The sequence below is a fragment of the Bactrocera latifrons genome, unplaced genomic scaffold, assembly GCF_001853355.1.
Source record: "Bactrocera latifrons isolate USDA-ARS-PBARC rearing strain unplaced genomic scaffold, ASM185335v1 scaffold_342, whole genome shotgun sequence".
In the NCBI taxonomy this organism is placed as follows: domain Eukaryota; kingdom Metazoa; phylum Arthropoda; class Insecta; order Diptera; family Tephritidae; genus Bactrocera; species Bactrocera latifrons.
This window is the reverse complement of record NW_017536982.1, coordinates 259,159-280,597: the sequence shown is the minus strand read 5'-3', so window position 1 is coordinate 280,597 and position 21,439 is coordinate 259,159. Positions and strand designations below refer to the sequence as shown.

The 21,439-nt window shown below is 34.5% G+C and overlaps 1 protein-coding gene across 1 annotated transcript in view; it reads right to left on the bottom strand.

Annotated features, from left to right (window-relative positions):
• Positions 1 to 21,043, bottom strand: part of LOC108971444 (protein unc-13 homolog 4B) — a gene marked incomplete at its 3' end in the record, with an annotated part of 47,952 nt that extends 26,909 nt beyond the window's left edge. The window contains 6 exon segments of the mRNA XM_018937498.1: positions 14,934 to 15,154; positions 15,254 to 16,071; positions 16,730 to 16,889; positions 16,971 to 17,018; positions 17,084 to 17,424; positions 20,612 to 21,043. Coding sequence (XP_018793043.1) covers positions 14,934 to 15,154; positions 15,254 to 16,071; positions 16,730 to 16,889; positions 16,971 to 17,018; positions 17,084 to 17,424; positions 20,612 to 20,863 — 1,840 coding nt within the window.
• Positions 21,044 to 21,439: the final 396 nt, after the last annotated feature.

Here is a 21,439-nt window from a genome sequence, read left to right as displayed (position 1 = left end):
AAACTCCTACCTATCCAGAATAGACCCAGACATACCCAATGTATGTCCTGCATGCGATGAGTCTCCGCATGACACTGACCACCTCTTTGCATGCCCAACCAACCCCACCCATCTAACACCCTTTTCCCTCTGGTCCGACCCCGTCGAAACAGCACGTTTCCTGGGCCTCCCGTTAGATGACATCGACGACAACAAAGAGGGCTATCACCATCCCAACGGGGACTGATAACCGTTAAAACAACAACAACAACTATCAAAATTCAGCAGGAGAATCGTAATAGTTATAATTCACGCCGCCGAACAGCAACCAACTACGACATTGACGAGTCATTAGGCGTACCCAGTATGGAACGGGTTTGAAATTGAAGCCCAAATATTTCGGGCCATACAGAGTTGTGAAGAGGATGGAGCATGATCGCTACGAAGTGGTGAAAATTGGAGACCACGAAGGCCCAGTGCGCACCACAACTGTTGCCGAATTCATGAAGAACTGGAACCCTTCATTCGGGACGAATGAAGCTGCAGGACCGCCGAATGTGGAAAATGTACCACGGACTCGAAGCGGACATACTCAAGGACCTTAAAATACAACTCTGTGACAATGATATGACAACACTGACAAAACAAAAGACCAAAACAAAGAACTAAAAACGAACGACAGTTAACCGTGAACTCTCACACAAAACAGATCAATATTATCTTAAGCTACGCGCAATTCACCGACTACTCTAAATTAGAAACAAATAAACTTTACAATTTTGAATACGAAACGCAGTGCAGTTTTATTTTAAAAAGAAAGAATAGAGTATTTGTAGAGGCATACTACATTAATGTATATACAAAATTGGGCTGGATATTGCCAAGAGTTTTATAACAACCGACAAATAACAATAAAATAAAATAGAAAATACCACAACTCCAGCAGATATAACAGATGAATGCCTTAAACAAAAAACATAAGTGATAGATGAAAAAATCCAGCTGATATAGCATCTAGAAGAGTACTTGCGAATAAACTGATAGATCACGATCTACGGTGGAAGGGTCCCAAATGGTTGCGAGAAGAGGAACATCAATGGCCAAGCCAGAAGATTAATCAAATCGATGCAACTTATGTGACAAAATCAAAGGAATTTCATTTCCTAGATAATTAATAAAAATAGTAGCTTATATCATGCAATTTATAAAAAGAATAAGAGAACAAAAATGTCACGAAGACTTAGTAAAGTCAAAAATGAAAGAAGTTGAAGAGATGTTAACAATATATTAACAAAAATAACAATTTATAGAGGAAATTATGAGTTTATATTTCAAAGAAGAGATTAGTAATAAAATTAGCATTGCAAACTTAAATCCAATTTTGAATAGTAATAGTATTCTGCGTGTAAGAGGTAGGTTGGGTAAGGCAAATCTTGAATTTAATCAAAAGCATCCAATAATATTAAATAAGTCAAATTTGTCATCATTAATAGTTGAAAATGTGTATAATAACGTTACATGGAGGAAACAAGCTAATGGAAGCTACAATTAGATTAAATAATTCTATAAAAAAAATGCAATTCGAAATTGCAGTGCAAGAAATCTATGTGCAATAGATAGTGAAAGCGATATAGTTGTTTTAACACCTAGTAATTTTTTAATATGATATCCAATAATAGATTGTCGTGAATCAATTTATAGTACACAATTAGGTTAACCATTTCGATTCGAAAAGCCGTTGAATTAAATAAAACATATTTCGCATAATTAATCGAGACAACAGGCATAGTAAAAACGTATTTTTCGTAAAAAAAAACAACAAATTGAATTATTTAGGGGTGGAGTGTTGGGTTGGGACGAATATGTCCCGTAGGTATTTTTGGATGGGACATATATATCCCGAACATTAAGTACTGATGTTAAGACTATAAAATAAAATAAATTCAAATATCAATCCTTGCAGAACGGAATCTGGCTTTCTTCGCATATGATTTTTAACGCCTCTCCTTCTTTTGTTTTGCGCAACTAGCACAACGCCTCCGATTGCAAATTTGTATCGATAGGTGCCAGCTACTATTTTGTCTACCACTGCGACAAACAACTGACTTTTCTTTCCCTATTCAATCATTTGGCAAACATCAAACCTGTTTTGCTTTTACGGAAAATACATTGACCCTTGTTGAGCTAAATATTAATTATTGGAATTATTTAAAAKCATCACACACAAGATCGGGCTTTGAACTTCGTCATACTTTCGTCGATGCTCTGGTATGCACTTTTCATCCTTGAACTGAAATATCTAGATTTCAGGCACTCCAGCACGTTTTCAATATAGTATAGTTTTGATACCCCCTCTGGCTTTTCAGGTGAAGCAAAATAAATTTTCAATGTACGCTTATATTCATCACTACTAATGCTCGCAAAGTCCTCACCCTCATCAGGAGACTCCAAAATATTAGCAATTGCATTAGGATCTATTGGTTTTTGGCATTTCTAACTATTGTATATAAGTTATAAAATTATTAGTTAATATAATTTTAAAATGTTGTCAATAAATGTGTGCGCCGGATCCTGGCTGGGACACATATATCCTATAAACTTATACATACCAATAATTACAATAGAATAAAATATAAGTACTCACCAACTTCACAATTAACCTTTCAGCAGATTTAGAAACAGCAAAAATAAAATTATCACAAAATTCCCTAAGAATTATGAAATAGGCGCCCAATTATTAGCTCTATTTTGTCAAACGAACACTTGTTTACTATTTACAATACCACGAATACAAATAAATACCGTTAATAATAATAATAAAAATATTCAACGATTTCCCTCCTCCCGCCCAACCGACGCGATGGGCGCAATCCGCGAACGAGACGAATTAGCCGAGTCATAAAAGCAAGAGTTTTAAGCGTTAAGATCTTAAGCTGCTCAGCTACAAAAACAAAAATGCTGTTGAAATTTAAGATTTAGATTAAAGTTTATAATTTTTACATGTTACTTGTTAAGAGTAGAAAAATATTTTTTTAAATGGTAAAGAGTGAATCAGTTAGATCAATTGTGCTGGAATGAGAATTGAAATCATGACATATAGGGCGGAATGGTTCGTTTAACTCAAAATTTATTCTAGATAATTTTAAAAGTAAGGTTCTAAACTGTCTGGAAGAGCGAGCGGAAATGTTAATAATAATATTAGATAAGAGAGATGGGCTACAGACTGACCCATTCATGAGTTTTACAAGAAATACTATACCAAGCATCTCCCTACGACTAGCGAGTGTCGGGAGATTTAGAACTTTTAAACGGTTAGTGTAAGGGAGAAGATTTAAACTGGAATCCCAATGCAAATGATTTAAGGAAAAAAGTCAAAATGGTTTTTGAATGAAAATGGTTATCCGAATGGACTGAGTAACTAGGGTTCCAAACCACAGAAGCATACATCTCACCAGAGATGTAAAAAGAATTTTTGTGGTAAGCGGATCTCTAAATTCTTTAACCCTCTATCCGGCAATGCTACCAAAAGGTATAGTTAAGCACAATTGCAATAGCGCAACAGCCTGAAAAGTTTTTACCGTTACTTTTGTAAATTTCTGTTGTAAAATGTCACAGGTRCATAAAACAAGCATTTGCATGCTCTTTGCTTATGAGTTCAGGCGCCAGTGATCAGTCAATGTCAAAAGTTGGTGTGAAGATCAGCAAAAAATTATTTTAATGCAAAGCGCATTTTCAGAAAATGTAAAAAAATAATAATTGTGCTACAATTGTTCTTAAAAAAATATCACGGTATAGATACAATATTTTGGTTTACTAGTATAAAGTTTTTTGTGAAAAAATTTGTACAGACAAGCTTCTAACAAGCTAAAAGTTCACTACTCCTAAAGGCACACTCGCCGGCGCCCGCTCAAACAAATTATTTCGTTGTAATTATGTAAATTCTATTCGTAATTATTTTAACATGTTTAAAAGTAAATAGTAATTTATAAAATTATGTTTTGTAGTTGAAAGCAAAACATGTAACTATTATAACATATTTTNTGAAATTCGGTATATAATATTTTCTTAACACTCTGATGACATGTACAAAATATGGGTGAAATCGGTTCACAACCACGCCTGAAATCTCGATTATCACTTTATCATACGAGAGTATAAAATGTTCGGTGACACCCGAAATTAGCCTTTCGTTACTTGTTAGTAAATTATTTGATATTTTAAATAGCAGTTTCGTTGAGGCTGGTGTACCTACTAAAAAAGTGTTTGTAGGTTCCCCTGAACAGTTAGAGTTTTTAAATGAGGTGGAACAAGTTTTAAAAGCTATTCGGGTCGTAGACGATTTAGAAAGCAACACAACCAATAATTTTAGTTTTATAAAGGGGTGGGTGTTAAACATTGACAGTTTAAGACGCTTGTGGCGATTTTTGTCATACTCAGGTTTTCCGTATTTGAATAAACGACTATGTCAGGACAGTTTAGAACATTTTTTTGCGCAGATTCAAAGCAGAGGAGGTACTAGAGTAACGCCCTATATGTTCTCTGGTTTGTTTAGGAAATCGTGGGGCTTACGTTACGTAAACGTCGTATCAAAAGGAAACTGTGAGCTGCCTTTAGAACCTGATGCTACAGTAATTTCGGAACATAGTAATAATGTTCTGCTTAATGTGTGTAATGATTCACTATTGAATGAACTTTCTTGGCAGGATTTTCAAGGTTTACCACGGCCTGAACACTCCCTTGTTAGATCAATCGCATTAGATAGTAGTTTAGAAATGAATTTTTTGAAAGAAAATGCTTTTAACTACTTTTGCGGATATTTTCATTTAAAAAAATTTCAAACTGCACACATGTTCTCTGCCTTTACCATATTTAGGAGATGAGTTTCCTTCGGACGAATTCATCTTCATGCATCAAAATCAAACAGACAAATGCAATTTAGTCAAGTCGCCTGAGGTTTTTATTGCATTTGTAAAAATTTTGGAAACAAGATTTTTAGAAGAATTCGACATGAATTGTCATAAAATAGGATAGGAGATATTCTTTTTAATAAAATGAAACATGTTAAGCCCTTTTTGTGTTCTGATAATTGTGACCCAAAAATAGTTATAGCCCTTTTTATTAGAATTAGAATATATTTTTTAACCAAATTTTTAACTAAAGACCTTTCTTTCCCTAATTTAAAAAAAAAATTGTGTGTTTCACACCTATAGGTTTCAATTTATTTTTTTATTTTTATTTTTTAGTGGTTACAATAAGCCAACTTCAACTTACGATAGAAAATAAAAAAGTAAAAATTTTGTAAACAGTTAGGATAAAAAGGCTCTAAAATAAGAAAGCAATTTTTTTAAGAAAAATTAGAATTTGGGATGTAAATGTAGGCATTTGTATGTATGTATGTAAATTATTATATTACTGTGATGTTTTTGATATATTTTTTATACGAATTGTTATTGTTTTGTTTTAATCGTTATATGTATAATTTTATTGATTTTTTTTTCGTTATACACCAATGAATTGTTATCGTTTTGTTGATTTATGTAAATAAATTTATTAATGGGTGATAAAGGCCTAAAGGGGAACCGAGCACCCAAAACTAACTTCGGTAACGCGCCGTTTTGCATACCTCCTGGGTGCTGTGGAAAGTGCAATTGGCATTTTAATTTAAGTGCCTAAAAATTCTTATTTTGTTCCATCTGGCCACAATGGAAAATGTTATAAAAAACGCTAATTTTGAGGTGCTCTCACACTACAATAAGTTGGGCATCCCATTATCCCTGTCCTTTGTGATGGTACAATCACGAATGACATGCGTCTTTCGTGTGCGGAACAGAATTGTCGCGACAGACTGCAGCAGTACGACAGTGAACTGAAAATGGCGTTGTGAATCCTACTACATGAACGTTTGTGAGAGGGCAGYAACATAATAATGGCCGGCATGTACACACAACAATGCAGTTGTCAATTTTGCATGTAGAAAATGCCGTTGCGGCCATACTAATACCAGGAATAAAGGGATGTTCAACTTATTCCAGTTTGAGAGCACCTCAAAATTAGCGTTTTTGATAACATTTTCCATTATGGCCAGATTGGACAAAATAATAATTTTTGGGCATTTAAATTAAAACAACCAAAATTTAGTACGAATAAAAATTACTATGTAGTGATTATTTACCATATACTATATATATTTTAATTTTTTTAAAGTATATTAGATCAACTGACTTTTGACCTTTCAATGCCCCATAAAAGGATTTAAGCTTGTTAGCTCACAATCATTAAATGCTTTTAATCATTTTCCATTGAAAATAATACTTTGATGCTTCAAATTACGAAACCTTTCATCAAATACCTTTAAATTTCACAAATTTAAAGCCATCCGGCAATGCTACCAAAAGGTATAGTTAAGCACAATTGCAATAGCGCAACATCCCGAAAAGTTTTTACCGTTACCTTTGTAAATTTCTGTTGTAAAATGTCACAGCTGCATAAAACAAGCATTTGCATGCTCTTTGCTTATGAGTCAATGTCAAAAGTGGGTGTGAAGATCAGCAAAAAATTATTTTAATGCAAAGCGCATTTTCAGAAAAYGTAAAAAAATAATAATTGTTCTACAATTGTTCTTAAAAAAATATCATGGTATAGATACAATATTTTGGTTTACTAGTATAAAGTTTTTTGTGAAAAAAATTTGTACAGACAACTTCTAGCAAGCTAAAAGTTCACTACTCCTAAAGGCACACTTGCCGGCGCCCACTCAAAAAAATTATTTCGTTGTAAGTATGTAAATTCTATTCGTAATTATTTTAACATGTTTAAAAGTAAATAGTAATTTATAAAATTACGTTTTGTAGTTGAAAGCAAAACATGTAACTATTATAACATATTTTATACATTATAATTTTTTTTTAATAATTTGTATTGTGTTTCGTAGTCGTAAGCATGTCAAATAATCGGAAGCGTTACAATTTGTCGCTTATGAGCGAAGAAGCTATCCAACAATTAATAAATTCTGTTGTTGATGATGATGATTCAGATGATAAAAGCGTGAATGAAAAAGACTTTGACAGCGATGATAGCGCTCAAGAAGTTAACATGCAATTAGCAAATGAAGATTTTGAAGAAATCGATCATTATATTGAGCATTTATATAATGCAAGTGCAATAGATCTTTTGTCATCGGCAATTAATATAAGTGTAGATGAACCCAATGAGTCTACTCCACCTTCTTCCGAGCAACCAAGTACCAGCAGTAACGCAATGAGTAAAACAACAAAACAGCCACCAAGGAGGAAAAGAGCTCGATCACCGTTACCACAAATTGAAGAAGGTGAAGTTTCTATTCCATCTAACTCTGGTGGATTTTTTGGTTCTGTGAAGCATTGTACACCACAATCTTCACAGTTCAAAAATATAGTTTGGAAAAAAAAAAACTTACAGCTACATCGGAWAGAAATTGTATTCAATGGTGAACAGAAATTACCACAAGCATTTAATGAATTGAATACTCCTCTTAAATGCTTTACATATTTTCTTACAAATAAATTGCTGGACGATATTGTCAGCCAAAGAAATCTGTACGCTCATCAGCAAAACATAAATCAATTTGACCAGACAAGATTTGAAAATTTACATTGGTATAATATTATATATGTCTGTGTTTCGCTATCCAAATATTGAAAGATATTGGTCGAAACACTCACTTGAATGTGTTAGAGTTGCGATGCCATCAAAACGATTTTATGAAATCAAGAAATACCTGCACTTCAATGAYAGTTCGTATATGAAGAAAAAGGGTGAGGAAGGGTACGATCAGCTCTACAAAATTCGTCGACTCATAGATACATTAAATGAACGCTTTAATTCTRTACCCAAATCACCAASGCTATGTATTGACGAGCAAATGTGTCCCACAAAGATGATAACAAAGTTACGTCAATATATGCCAAATAAACCTCACAAATATGGTGTTAAGCTTTTTGTGTTATGTGACTCATATGGGTTTTCGTATAATTTTGAAGTCTACAGAGGTGCTGGTGATAATGATGTTGTAGCAGATGCACCTGACTTGGGAGCAACCGGAAACGTTGTCGTCCGCTTAACACAAACCGCGCCCAACTTTAAAAATCACATAGTATACTTTGATAATTTCTATACGTCATTGGCATTGCTTGTTTATTTACGAAGCAGAGGAATTTATAGATTTCCAAATTGTAAGCTCTCAAAGGACATCGATGTAAAAAATAAAGAACGGGGCTACGCCGAGGAATTTGTGGGTACTGCTTTTGGAGTTGACATAACGTCTGTACTGTGGAAAGACACAAGATGTGTACGACTTGTTTCCACGTATGCTGGCGTTAAGCCTTTCTGCACTTCTACTGATACCTATCAACCCCGAAAAGTGACGCGCTTTGATAAAAAGAAAAAAGAGTATGTGGATATCGATTGCCCAACCATAGTCAAAGTGTACAATCGGCATATAGGTGGCGTCGATTTAATGGATGGCCTAATAGGACGCTATCATATCCGTCTTAAAACCAAAAAAATGGACGTTACGTTTATTTTATCATATGCTGGATATAGCGGTTGTCAACGCATATATCATCTACCACCGGATTCATGATGTGGATCCTACGCACAGGCATCGTGTTAAGTTGGCAGATTTTCGAGTGGAAATTGCTGATGTGTTGTGTCACCTATCAAACGAAAGATATAAAAATAAAGTGGGTAGACCATCAAGTGCAAGTCCACAAATGCGAACTGGCTATCGAAGCACCTATGCACCACCAGCTGATATTCGATACGATGGGAATGGTCATATACCAGATGTTTTAGGGCGAGACGGTAAACATATGTGTAAGATGCCAGGCTGCAAATCTTTAACCCAAATGTATTGCACAAAATGTCAGTTAAATTTAGGTTTATCATCGTCAAAAAAATGTTTTCAGTTGTTTCACACAAAATCATAAACACTTTTGTATHATATATTATATTATAACTAAATTTGAATTTTTACTGCTATGCAATATATATGTTTACTTTATCTTTTATTTTATTTAATATTGTTTATGAAATAATATAACTAAACTTGAACTTGATACGTTTTATTTTCAATTATTGAAATAAACATTTTTCTTTTAAATAATGTGCAATAAATTAATCCGTATTTTTTTACATGCCAACAGGCAAGTATGCCTTAAGGCAGACCTCACTTTTTCCAACCTGGAAGGTGACCTATTGAATTTTTTTAAATCTGACTTCAGATTCTTGTTCCTTGTATAAAAATTAGTGTATGGTAATTTTTTCAGCTCAAACAAAAATTGGCCGGTTAGAGGGTTAAACCAACGTTTAACAAAACTAAGAGCGCCTTTAGCTTTAAAAACCGTGGAAGATTGGTCCAGACTAAATTTGAGTTTGGGGTCCATAGTTACTCCCAGATCAACAACACTGCATACTTGCTCCAACCTAAAGTTTGTATTGCGTATGAAGTAGGGTCTACGTGAAAAGTTTTACATTTTTTAAGGTTCAATGGCATGTCATTTCTATCACACCAAGAAACTAGATTGTTTAAGTCTGTTTGCAACTGACATCTTCCGCTGTTTAAAGTATAAGTTTTAAAAAATCTTACATCGTCAGCATATAATAAAACTTTTGAAAACTTAACAACAAATGATATGTCACTAATAATTAACAAGAAGAGAATTGGACCAAGACGGCTACCTTGAGGAACGCCTGAAGGAACATTGATTATGTCAGAAAGAGTATCGTTAAACATGACTTGTTGAATTCTATTACTAATATAAAAACAACCCATTTTAGAAATTTTGGTTCAAAACCAAGAAGATCAAGTTTATTTAAAAGAATTGAATGGTTTACATTATCAAAAGCTTTGCTAAAATCTCAGTATATAACATCAGTATTCTTATTCTCCCTAAAGCCCGTTGATATATGCGATACAAATTCAAGCAAATTAGTTATCGTAGATGCTGAGAACAAGAAAATAGTGGAGAGATCCGAAAGGTTATGTCGTCTGTTATAATTGCTTCATGAAGTTTAGGTCTTGCAGACAACTTTGCTATTCCCCTGTAGTTTTCAGTAGATGACCTAAATCCCCTCTTATGTAAAGGAATTATAAATGACTTTTCGATATAGATGGAAATAAGCCTTGCGTAAGACATGAATTTGGCGCATGGTAAATATCTGGTCGGCTGCTGATTTTCCAGGTCAGAAGCCACACTGATAAGGTCCAATCAGTTTGTTGACGGTGGGCATTAGTCTTTCACACAATACGCTCGACAGAAGCTTATATGCAATGAAGAGGAGGCTTTTCCCACGGTAGTTGGTGCAGATTGTGGGGTCTCCTTTTTGTGGGTTGGACATAGAACACTTAAATTCCAATCGTTGGCAAGCTTTCGTCCGACCATATTTTACAAAGAAGCTGGTGCATGCTCCTTATTAGTTATTCGCCGCCGAGTTTGAATTGCTTGGCCGATAATCCATCCGCCCCTGTCACTTTGTTGTTCTTCAAGCGGGTAATTGCTATTCGAACTTCTTGCTGGTCGGGCAATGGAACATCTGCTCCATTGTCATCGATTGGGGAATCGGGTTCGCCTTCTCCTGGCGTTGTGCGTTCATTGCCATTCAGCAGGCTGGAGAAGTGTTCCTTCCATAATTTAAGTATACTCTGGGCATCGGTGACTAGATGACCTTTGGGGGTTCTACAGGAGTATGCTTCGGTCTTGAAACCTTCTCAAAGCCGCCCCATTTTTTTTTAGAATTTTCGAGCATTACCCCTGTCGGCCAGCTTATCGAGCTCTTCGTACTCACGCATTTCGGTCTCTTTATTTTTCTGTATGCAAATGCACCTCGCTTCCCTTTTCAACTCTCGGTATCTATCCCATCCCGCACGTGTTGTGGTCAATCGGAACGTTGCGAGGTAGGCGCTCTGTTTTCTCTCCGCTTCGACACGGCACTCCTTCTCGTACCAGCTGTTCTTTTGCACTTTGAGAAAACCAATGGTTTCAGTTGCAATTGTACGTAAGGAGTTTGAAATGCCGTCCCACAGTTCCTTTATACCGACTGATGGCGTACGTTTTTTGCTGCACAGATGCGGGTGCGAATCTTGGCTGCAACAAGTGAGTCGATGTTAGGACCTCGTAGCGCACGCACATCTAAATCACTGGAGAGGTGTCTTCCGTCTATCACAACATGATCGATGTGGTTGGTGGTTTTTTGATCCGGAGACAGCCAGGTAGCCTGATGTATCCTCTTWTACTGGAATCTAGTACTACAGATAACCATATTTCGGGCCCTGGCGAAGTCGATCAGCCTTAACCCATTGCGGTATGTTTCCTCGTGGAGGATGAATTTACCGACCGTAGTGCCAAACATACCTTCTTTGCCCACACTGGCGTTAAAGTCGCCAAGCAAGATTTTGACATCGTGACGGGGCCATCTCTCATAAGTGCGTTCCAAGCCCTCATAATAGGCATCTTTGGTTACATCGTCCTTCTCTTCCGTCGGGGCGTGGGCGCAAATCAGCGATATATTGAATAAGCTCGCTTTGATGCGGATTGTGGCTAGACGTTCATTCACCAAAGTGAATGATCGTACTCGGCGACTTGAGTTCCGTTATAAGCCACTGTAATGCCAGAAGGACCTACTCGTCTCCGTCCTTGTCCCGTCCACCGCATTTCTTGGATGTCAGCCTTTATTTTCACGAGGACATCAACCAGCTGGGCAGCGGCACCTTCCAATTAAGGGACCGGACATTCCAGATGCATGCCCTCAATTCGTAGTCCTTATTTCGTTTGCCATGGTCGTCATCAAAAGTGGGGTCTCTCATCCGAGGCTGTTGTTGCTTTTTCATTGGAGGTTTTTTTACGTGGCGGGTCGCAMACCCAGCGCACAACCCTATGCAGGGGATGTTTCGCCTTCTCACTTTACCTCACCTTCAAACAGATGTTCTTAGGCTACCCAGAGGATACTTGGTCAAAGACCGGAAATCGTTAGCTGCTTGAGTCATATGTAAAAGAATCGTTTATGTCAACTCCCAAGTGAATAGCGATCAGAGAACTTTCCTCACTTTCGTGAATTTCTACACATGACTCCATCCTCCTATTTGACCTTCAGAATTAAAATTAATTAAGCTTTTACTATGACACTTCTTTAACTTTCTCAAATGAATTGTCAGTAATTTGTAAAAATTTTTATGAACAACATATAGTCGTAATTTTATCCATAATTCCTGAGAGTTTGACTAAGAGGAATATAATGAGGTGACATGAAAAATTTAAACGAAATGGTCTGAATTTAATATATAGAGCTTTATAATAAAGGTGGTATGATTTCTTTTCACAAACAAAATAAAAAAACATTTATCACTCTAACCGGAAAAACTGGTGCATCCTAAGAATATATTGCACAATACACCACATCCGATACACCATACTCATACATCACAACACAACTCACCACACTTCTACATCAACCCACTCAACATAAAGGATGGTCCCCTGATCAGGTTCAACAAACAGTTTTATACAATTCGTTCTACACAAGCCGAACACCAACAATCGAGTGGTTTGTATTCCCCAATAAATTGGGCACAATTCGCATGTCAACATTCGCTTCATGCTTTTTTTATTCGATACTGCCCCGCTTTTTACTATGATCGACATCCCGCGCCGATTTATGCACCAAATTTTCTAGTACTTTTTTTACTAACTCAAGTTGTATGTCATGAATAGTAATAGTATGTTCTGTTTGACATCTAAAGTTTGAAGAGAGTCTGGTTTATTGCTAAAGACCAATGACTTCAACTAACACCGGAAGAAGTAGTCTAATGGAATATATAAACTTTTCTCGCAAATAATTCATGCACGTGTTGTTGCCATTCACTTGGCAGCGGACAGAAACGATTCTTTTACATAGAGATCAAGCAGCTCACGATTTCCGGTCCTAAAGTGAGAAAGCGAAAATCCCGAAATGTGGGATTCGTGGGGAGAGACTTCGTCGCCGAGTACTGTTATTCACTCAGGTAAATGAACGTTTAGTCGCAATCCGTATCAAAGCGAAGTTCTTAAACATATCGCTGATTTGCGCCCACGCTCCGACGGAAGAGAAAGACGCTCAAATGAGTTGAGGCTAATCGATTTCGTCGGAGCCCAAATTCATTAAGCTACCTGGCTGTCTCCGGATCAAAAAGCCACCAAAATAATCCACATTTACAGTGTTCTAGATAAGCGTACGCTCCGAGGTCCTAACATCGACTCGGATCACTATCTTGTTGCAGCAAAAATACGCACCCGCCTCTGTGCAGCTAAAAACGTACGTCAAAAAATACAAGGAAAGTTCGACATATAGAAGTCACAACAGACAACCGAACGAGTTTCTGTTCGACTTGCACTCCTGCTCTCTAAAATCACTCATCAGCAACTCGGTATAAGGGAACTGTAGCTTTCAGGCTCCTTACGTACAGCTGCAAACGAAAAAATTGGCTTTCGGAAAAGGCAAAAGAAAATCTGGTACGATAAGGAATGCCGTGTCACAGCGTAGAGAAAACAGAGCGCCTACTTCGAAGCTGTACACACGACCACAACACGTGCGGGAAGAGATAGATGCCGAAATCTGAAGAGGGAATTATATACAACTTTTGCGGTTGACACAGCTTTAGTAAGCCGTAATAAATGTCACATTAAAGCATCAAAAATATTAGCGGAGCACTTGAGTTCTGTCGAAGAATGGCTCGCTAAATGAATGAATGAGCAAAAGTGTAAGCATGTTACATTTTCGCTTAGACCAAAAATGAACAATAATTTAGTACCCGAAGCGAATGAAGCAACTTTTCTTGCTATTCACCTAGATAGAAGACTAACATGGAGAAAACATATATCTAGTAAAATAACTAGCATCAAGATAAGAGCTTCAAATTCAAATTGGATTTTATATAAAAACTCCAAACTTAGCCTAGACAACAAAGTGCTTTTTTGCTGTTTGTATCACCTTAAGCTAATCGTAATAGAAATGGAGTTATGTTTTATATATAAAAAATAACGCTTATTTCTTTATGTGCCCGCAGAACGTCCTAACCGCATCACATAAAAATGTAAAAATTGGCACAGTAGGTATGTATACTTTATTCGTTTGTTCCTGCAAATGGTCGTAAAGAATTCCGTTATTGCAAAATTAGTCGATTTGCCAATTACATGCAATGAAATAAATTACAGTTCATGAAATTGAAATTAAGTTTTAAAATTAAAAAAATTAATTTTGGAAGATATGATTGTTTGTTAAAAAGTTTCAAAATCTACCAAAACAAAAATATGATCACGGTATAGTATTCGCGTATATACTCGTACTATGTATTTAGTTATACAATATACAGATGATAAGACGAGTGGAACTTCGAGTGAATGGATGTCTGTTTGTCTGTCTGTGCGATCGAAAACTTGAGTTCAAAGTGATACATGACAAAAAGTGAGGACGAGCTCGTAAATCTTATCCTAAATTAAGATACAAAACTGTAAATTGACCCAGGGAATTGCAGTAGCTACGGGCTCCTATGGGAAAAATTTTTTTAAAATAATGTCTTGCCAACACCCGAATGTATTTTTCCGGGGTTCCTACTGGTTAGCTGGAAGAGTATGAAAAATTCGGTTCATCCTAACTTAGCTCTTCCTTACTTGTTATTTTTCACATTACTACATATTATTTACAGTACAGTTGCAATTCATATAAATAAAAAAAAACATTTCCCTTACTATTGAGGGTGTTTTTATTWTGTTTTAGAAAAAAGTCATAAAACTCATATTTGAAACTATACTAACTATTTCGATTAGTTATAGGTATTAGCTAAACAAAATTATAATATTTTGTAGCAGCTTGTTGCGAGAGTATAAAAATGCATGTAAGCAAATTTGTAACGTTAAAAGTACAAAATTAATATAGTTTCTTACCTAAGGAAACAAACCGCTTTARTACCAAATATAGTTCGAATAGTGTTGTTCCCATGTTGAGAGACTCTTCATCCAAAAAATTGGAAAACTCCAAAGTGTCGTCCGGTATTTCCATTCTTTTAATATTTGCACAAACGTTCTCAACTATTTCTTTACATTCATCGAACAAATTTAAATCATAATATTTGAAAAGGATGCCCGAATAGTTAATTCTTAGTTTTCTATAAACAAAACCAAAAAAAAAAAAAACAATAATAATAATTATTATTATTACAATAACAAATAAATAAGATTCTTTGAAATGGAGATATTGAACTTACTGATAAAAGTGTTTATCAAAATGCTCCATTCCTCTTTGTAAATCAGATCGCACCATTTGAATGAGTTTTATAAGAAACTGTAAGTTTTCTTCGTCATTGTGTTCATCACGTGTATGTGGCTTACTTCCTTCCATAATATATTCCAACCACTCTTTTGTAGCAGTATTTATAACTGCTTCTAGAACTAGATCAATGTTCACTACATCCTGTTTCTTTAGGCTAATAAAACCATAAATATTTTCAGGAAATATGTCTATCACTGGTTCTCCCAACGCTTTGATTTTCGAAATAATATCTAAAATATCGCATAGTGTGCTAACAATATGTTTATCACTAACATTTCTAGCGCGAATTTTTCGCACAATTGAAAAGCATGACGGCAAAACTCGCTTCACACCATCCCAAAACGTTTTTACGTCTTCACAATCTGATTGAAGTAATTTTAGGGTGGGTATAACAATATCTAGAATATTGTTAAAGAGAATAAAATTTAATTTATGATTTTCATGGATTTTCGAGTACACCACCCATTGGCAAAGAGCGCAATCAAAGTTTGTAAGGCCACTTTGAACTGCATGTTGCGAACGAACAAGTTCCGCATTTGTAGTAAATTTGCCATTCCACCAGTATTCAGCTACTTGGGAGCTTTCCAACTCATGAATCAGTAATAGGTTTAATAAGTGTTTATGCTCTTGAAGAGCAACACGTTTATTCTTTTCAGCACTCAATGTCATGTTGAGTAAAACCGATCCTCGACTTTTTGTTTTAGAACGCTTTTCTAAATTGTACCAAACAGTTAAACCTGAATTAGAAATTGACTGAAATAAGATAGATTCATTTATTTCACGCATTCATTTATACATACACATATTATCAAATATGATAGATACCATAAATTACGACACTTTAAGTCTTAACCGATATAAGTATAAAGGAAACTGCTCGCTTTTTCGTTACAAAATTTTGTTGACCAGTTTTTACTGAGTTAATCGCAACCAAATATGATAAACCAAACCCACCAAAAATGATAAACCGCGACAGACTCAAAATGAAAGCAAAGAAATGTAAAACATTTGGGGTATTCACAACCTGTCTTAAATCGTAAAGTCGTAAAATTTTAAATTTTTACACTTGTTTAAAAAAAAATTTGTTGTTGGATTACATACAAAAATGAGTTTACACATTTACAGATCTCAATACTATGTTTTCGAATCGTTATAACTTATAACTTTAAGAGACATGTGAAAACCCTAATTTTTATTTAAACAAGTGTAAAAATTTTTACGACTTTACGATGCTTTAAGACAGGTTGTGAACGCCCCAATTGTAAAAATATAAAACCTTTATAGTCACTGTAAACCAATCCCCCGCATTTTTCATTCATGACACAGTGCTTTTTTTTATAATTTTAACAAAGGTAAGGGAACGAAATTACCGTAATTTACATTTCTATCATTATTGGTTTCAAAATCACACCTTCAGAGTAATTGCTGCGCGGCCAATTAATTCATTATCATGTTTTCCCGTAGATGCGGTTTGAGCAATTTCTTTCATCAGCTTACTTAGTCCCTTAACTCCTTTTACATCGAGTAATTTATTAACCTTTTCTTTGATAGTTTCTGCAGCATCAAAATCCCTTTAAGTATAGTTGTACAATTGCGTAAATTTTTACTATATTTCTAGTCATCATTCAACATATATTTCATATAATTTTTACCATATTTCTACCACCAGTACCTCCTCTTTAGGGTTATCAATGATAGGTCTGTAAATTTCACACATGTATAAATTTAGAACGGTTAAGAATTTATATAGTCGAAGTCAACTTACAATGAAAAATGTTCTTCCCAAATTGGATTTAGTGTAGTATGCTTTACAGATGTATTATAACGGTGCGAAGCATTCGACTCCAAGTAAATAGTTGCAAAAGGGTCTGAAAATCCGTTTGCGTCTTTTGGCAATAAATTTTCTGCTTTAATAATTTCCACATTAAGACGCAGTTTAGGCGGCTCTTTTTGTCTTGCCATCCTCAAAATATCTTCATGTTTTGTGTTTGATATTTTAAATACTTCTTGCGCGAATTCCAAAAGAATATCGGGACATATGTCATAACTCTCACTTCCACAATTATTGCATATTTCAAAAAGAATTTCTTGATAAAGATCATCAATCTGAAAAGAATATTAGACACAATATTTAATATCTTTATTTACACTGATATATATTTTTAGTGTGTAGAACAGTTTTTAGTACAATATGCATTCATAGAAGACATTTAATTATTATTGCGGAGGGAGGAATGAACAAATGATATTGATGTTTGCATCTAAGATGTAAAAACTTCTTGTTACTTTTTTTGTTATAGAATTCTACAAAAATGTTTGAAATTATTTATGTATATATCGTAGGTCAGAGGAAATATAAAACATTATACCATATCATCCATCTACCACCAAATTTCTTGTCGTACAAAAAACAGTGAACCAGTTTAAATAGAACAATACTCCTACTACTATGGACAAAAAGAGTGAGTTTTATTAGTATAATTTTTACGCGAAAAGCCATTCATCGATTCCTTTTTCTGGGTTAGTATGACTGTGCCTGTGCTAAATGTCACATCCAAATAATCATTCTTGTTTAATTTGTTTGTCTTTCTGAAGTACATACAGTTTTGGACATTTTTACGATGTGGGAATTTATTCAATAAAGAAGTTCTAATAATTTTATGTGTAGAATCAAATTTCTGGTACCAAAACGTCCGAATATCGTGGAAAAGGTGAACCGAAATCGAAAAAMCCACGACAAAAATCAAGATTAAGACAGTTTTCTTCGATCATCACGGTGTGGTGCACTCCAAATTCCTTCCGCTGGCTAATACTATTTCAAGTATTATGCGTCGTATGCGCAAAGCTATTCGTAAAAAGAGGCCGGAAACATACAGTGTTCAACTTGACTGATCATTAGAATACTGTTTTATATATATATTATATAGTATATAGGATTTTTCGGATATATTCAATACTTAAAGGAATAATGGATAAAAAAACTTAAATGCCCTCACATTGGGTAGCAGCAGCTTTTTTTCACTCTGAAGTAGAATCATGTAATTTCATACGAAATATATACACTCTCGTCGTTCTCTTTTTTAAACCTCTTTCCTTTAGTAAGATTTTCGACCGTACTACTGACCAAAAACGTTAGCTGTATTTTGTTAATAGGAATTATTTACATAAAATTAAATAGTTAACAAACTGTGTTATTAACATTCATTCCACATTGTTCCTAACGTAACATAGAATCGACTCTCGAATGATTGTAAAGAAATATCCGATAAAATTGAGATGAGAAAATTGTTTAGGTGACTTGCTATATTTTATTTGTGAGGAACCAAATGTAAGCAAACATCTTGAGAGGTGTTGGAAGTATTTAATGGAATYCGATCATACAAGATGTGTTCCAAAGTAAACAGGACTTTTTGAATCTGGCGCCCCCGGTGACGCCATCGATATGTCGATTGGTGCGTTAGAATCTGCTATCTTTATCGATTGTCTAGAATTTCATGACATTTCATCGATTGGAAGTGAATCCCGTAGCAGAGTGCACGAGTGATTTCAACGTTTTCAAAGTGGTCCTGAGGACATAAATGATAAAAAAAATCAGCTGAAATCATCATTGAAATTCATGCAAATAGAATTGAGCATCTCCAAAACAACGATTTATCGCATTTTGACGGAACATTTGGGCTTACGAAATGTGTATGCACAGTTTGTTCCGCGCAATTTGACTGACAACCAAAAATTGCTGAGAGTCTAACATTCGAAGGACGATTATTTGACCAAAATTCACATTTTAACCATTAATCACTCCCCGTTTTCACCTGATATGGCACCGTTTGATTTCTTACTTTTCGGAAAAATGCATTTGGCATGAAAGGAAAGCGTTGTACAGACGTAGAGGCCATTCAAAAGGCTTGCATCGGGATACTGGCAGCCATACCGGCCAACGAGTTAAAACACTCGTTTGAAATGCTTTGGACCGTGCAAAAAGCTGTATTGAAGAAGAGGGAGATTATTTTGAATAAAGTCAATTGATTTTACCGAGAAAATCATTTGTTCTGCTTTTTTTTAGTCCTGTTTACTTTGGAAACCATCTTGTAGAGGAAAATCAGTCGGATGTTCGAAAGTCCTGATATTAGTTATATGGGGGTAACACAAGTTTTCGCAAAATTTTTATTTATATTTAGCGTAAAGATACACTGTTATTAGTAAAATATGCTGGCTCATTCTCATTGAGATATCTCACACATTTGCCGATATATGCTGTGCAAAGTCATCCGGAAGTTCGATTATCTTTATTTTATAATATATACATACATGGGAACTAAGGGAAGTATTGATTCGATTTTTGACATACAGACATACCATTGTCAGAGAAGTACTATCCCTGAATTTCAATTATATATCTCATACAATGGCCGAAAGTCAACTATAGGTACCGGGGTCTAAATAAATGTATTTAATTTGGAATAAAATAAATGTAAAAGGAGGATTAAGTGTATAGTTGTGTTAATTTTAATTCATCTCGAAGTAAAAATTACTGATATTGGTCTGTTTTTGGGAAAACTTAGTATAATTCCTGAATAAAATAGCTATGAGCGGGTGAGACCCTGTTTCCTTTTCTTTACTCTTGTTCATTTACAAAATATTGATAATGTTAAAATTTATTATTTGTTTGCATGCTACTGTTGCGTTATTGTGTAAATAAGTAAAACTTAAGACAACTTTAATATGATATAAAGGTATTTGTGCACTTTTTATGATTAAATAAATGTGTAAAAACTATTTAGTGATGTGTTAGTGGATATAATATAAATTGGTATATTATACGATAATAATATAAGTTTAAAATTCATAGCATGTTACATAGAAAGATTCCATACATTAATTTGTTAATTTTTGGACTTGAAACGCGAATTTGAATTCGAAAAATACTGACTTGTTTTAGTAAAGTTGATTTTAATATAAACATCTCAGACTTTAAATAAAATCTGTAAACGAAACTCACTGAACCGTGACATATTTTATAACAAACCAAACATGATTGTCATATTTTTATATATTATATAAAGATTTTACAACACCTAGCAATATTTTTCCGCCTTTGATCATCACAAATATCGAGAKGATAAGATATTCGGTTGAACCCTAAACTTAATTCTTCGTTACTGCTTTCTATTTTTTTTTTTTTTTTTTGCAAAGATGTATAATATAATATTCTTTATTTCAAAATATATTAATCTTGGTTAAAAAGGTTTTTTTTCTATGAACACATACATACAATATTTGAATTCAAACTCACAGTCATCAAATGACATGCAGATGTGGCAAATTGGTCAATCAATTGCCTTCGAATTCCACGGAAATGATTGCTTGATATGCTACCATTTTTGTTCAACATTTTTGAAATTTCATTGTACGAATTAAACGATGTTTTTTTTTGTAATTTTTTATTTGCTGATTTTGAATTAAAACTTAAAAGCTTAAATGCTTTATTAAATGCAGAGCAAGTCCTACGGCTTGAGATTTGCTGAGGATGTGAAGTAGTACTCATTTTTTGTAAACAAAATCCAACGTACTTCTTCTGAACACAAAACTGAAGAAAAAATATTTTACACTTTTATTCAGTTAATTTTCACGTAAGAATTTTGTCTTCAAATAAAAATGCGCGACTATTATAAATTGAATGCCAAAATTTTGCAGAAACGAATGAAACAACTACTTAGGAATACACGTAATAATGCTTATGTATAATTACGTAGCAGATACTTTGTCCATGAACCACTTCGTACATTTGGTTGATTGTTTATACATTATAATACAAAAGTATATAGTGTACAGAATATAAGCATGTGCAGTTCTCCGCGAGCATCATCAAAGGAAATGAGCGCGTTTCGTTCAATGTTCGTATTTTTAGAATATTAAAAGGCAACTCTTGATAATGAAAAATTTCGAAAACCTTAATACATACAGACATATACCATATATGTATATATATATACATGAAAGTAAAGCATATGGCAACGGAATTCGGTATATGTGTGCAAATATACCTTAATGTTATTTACTTTTTCTAAATGTTTACTTCGATAATATTCACTTCGGTTACATAAAAAATGTGTAATTCCCA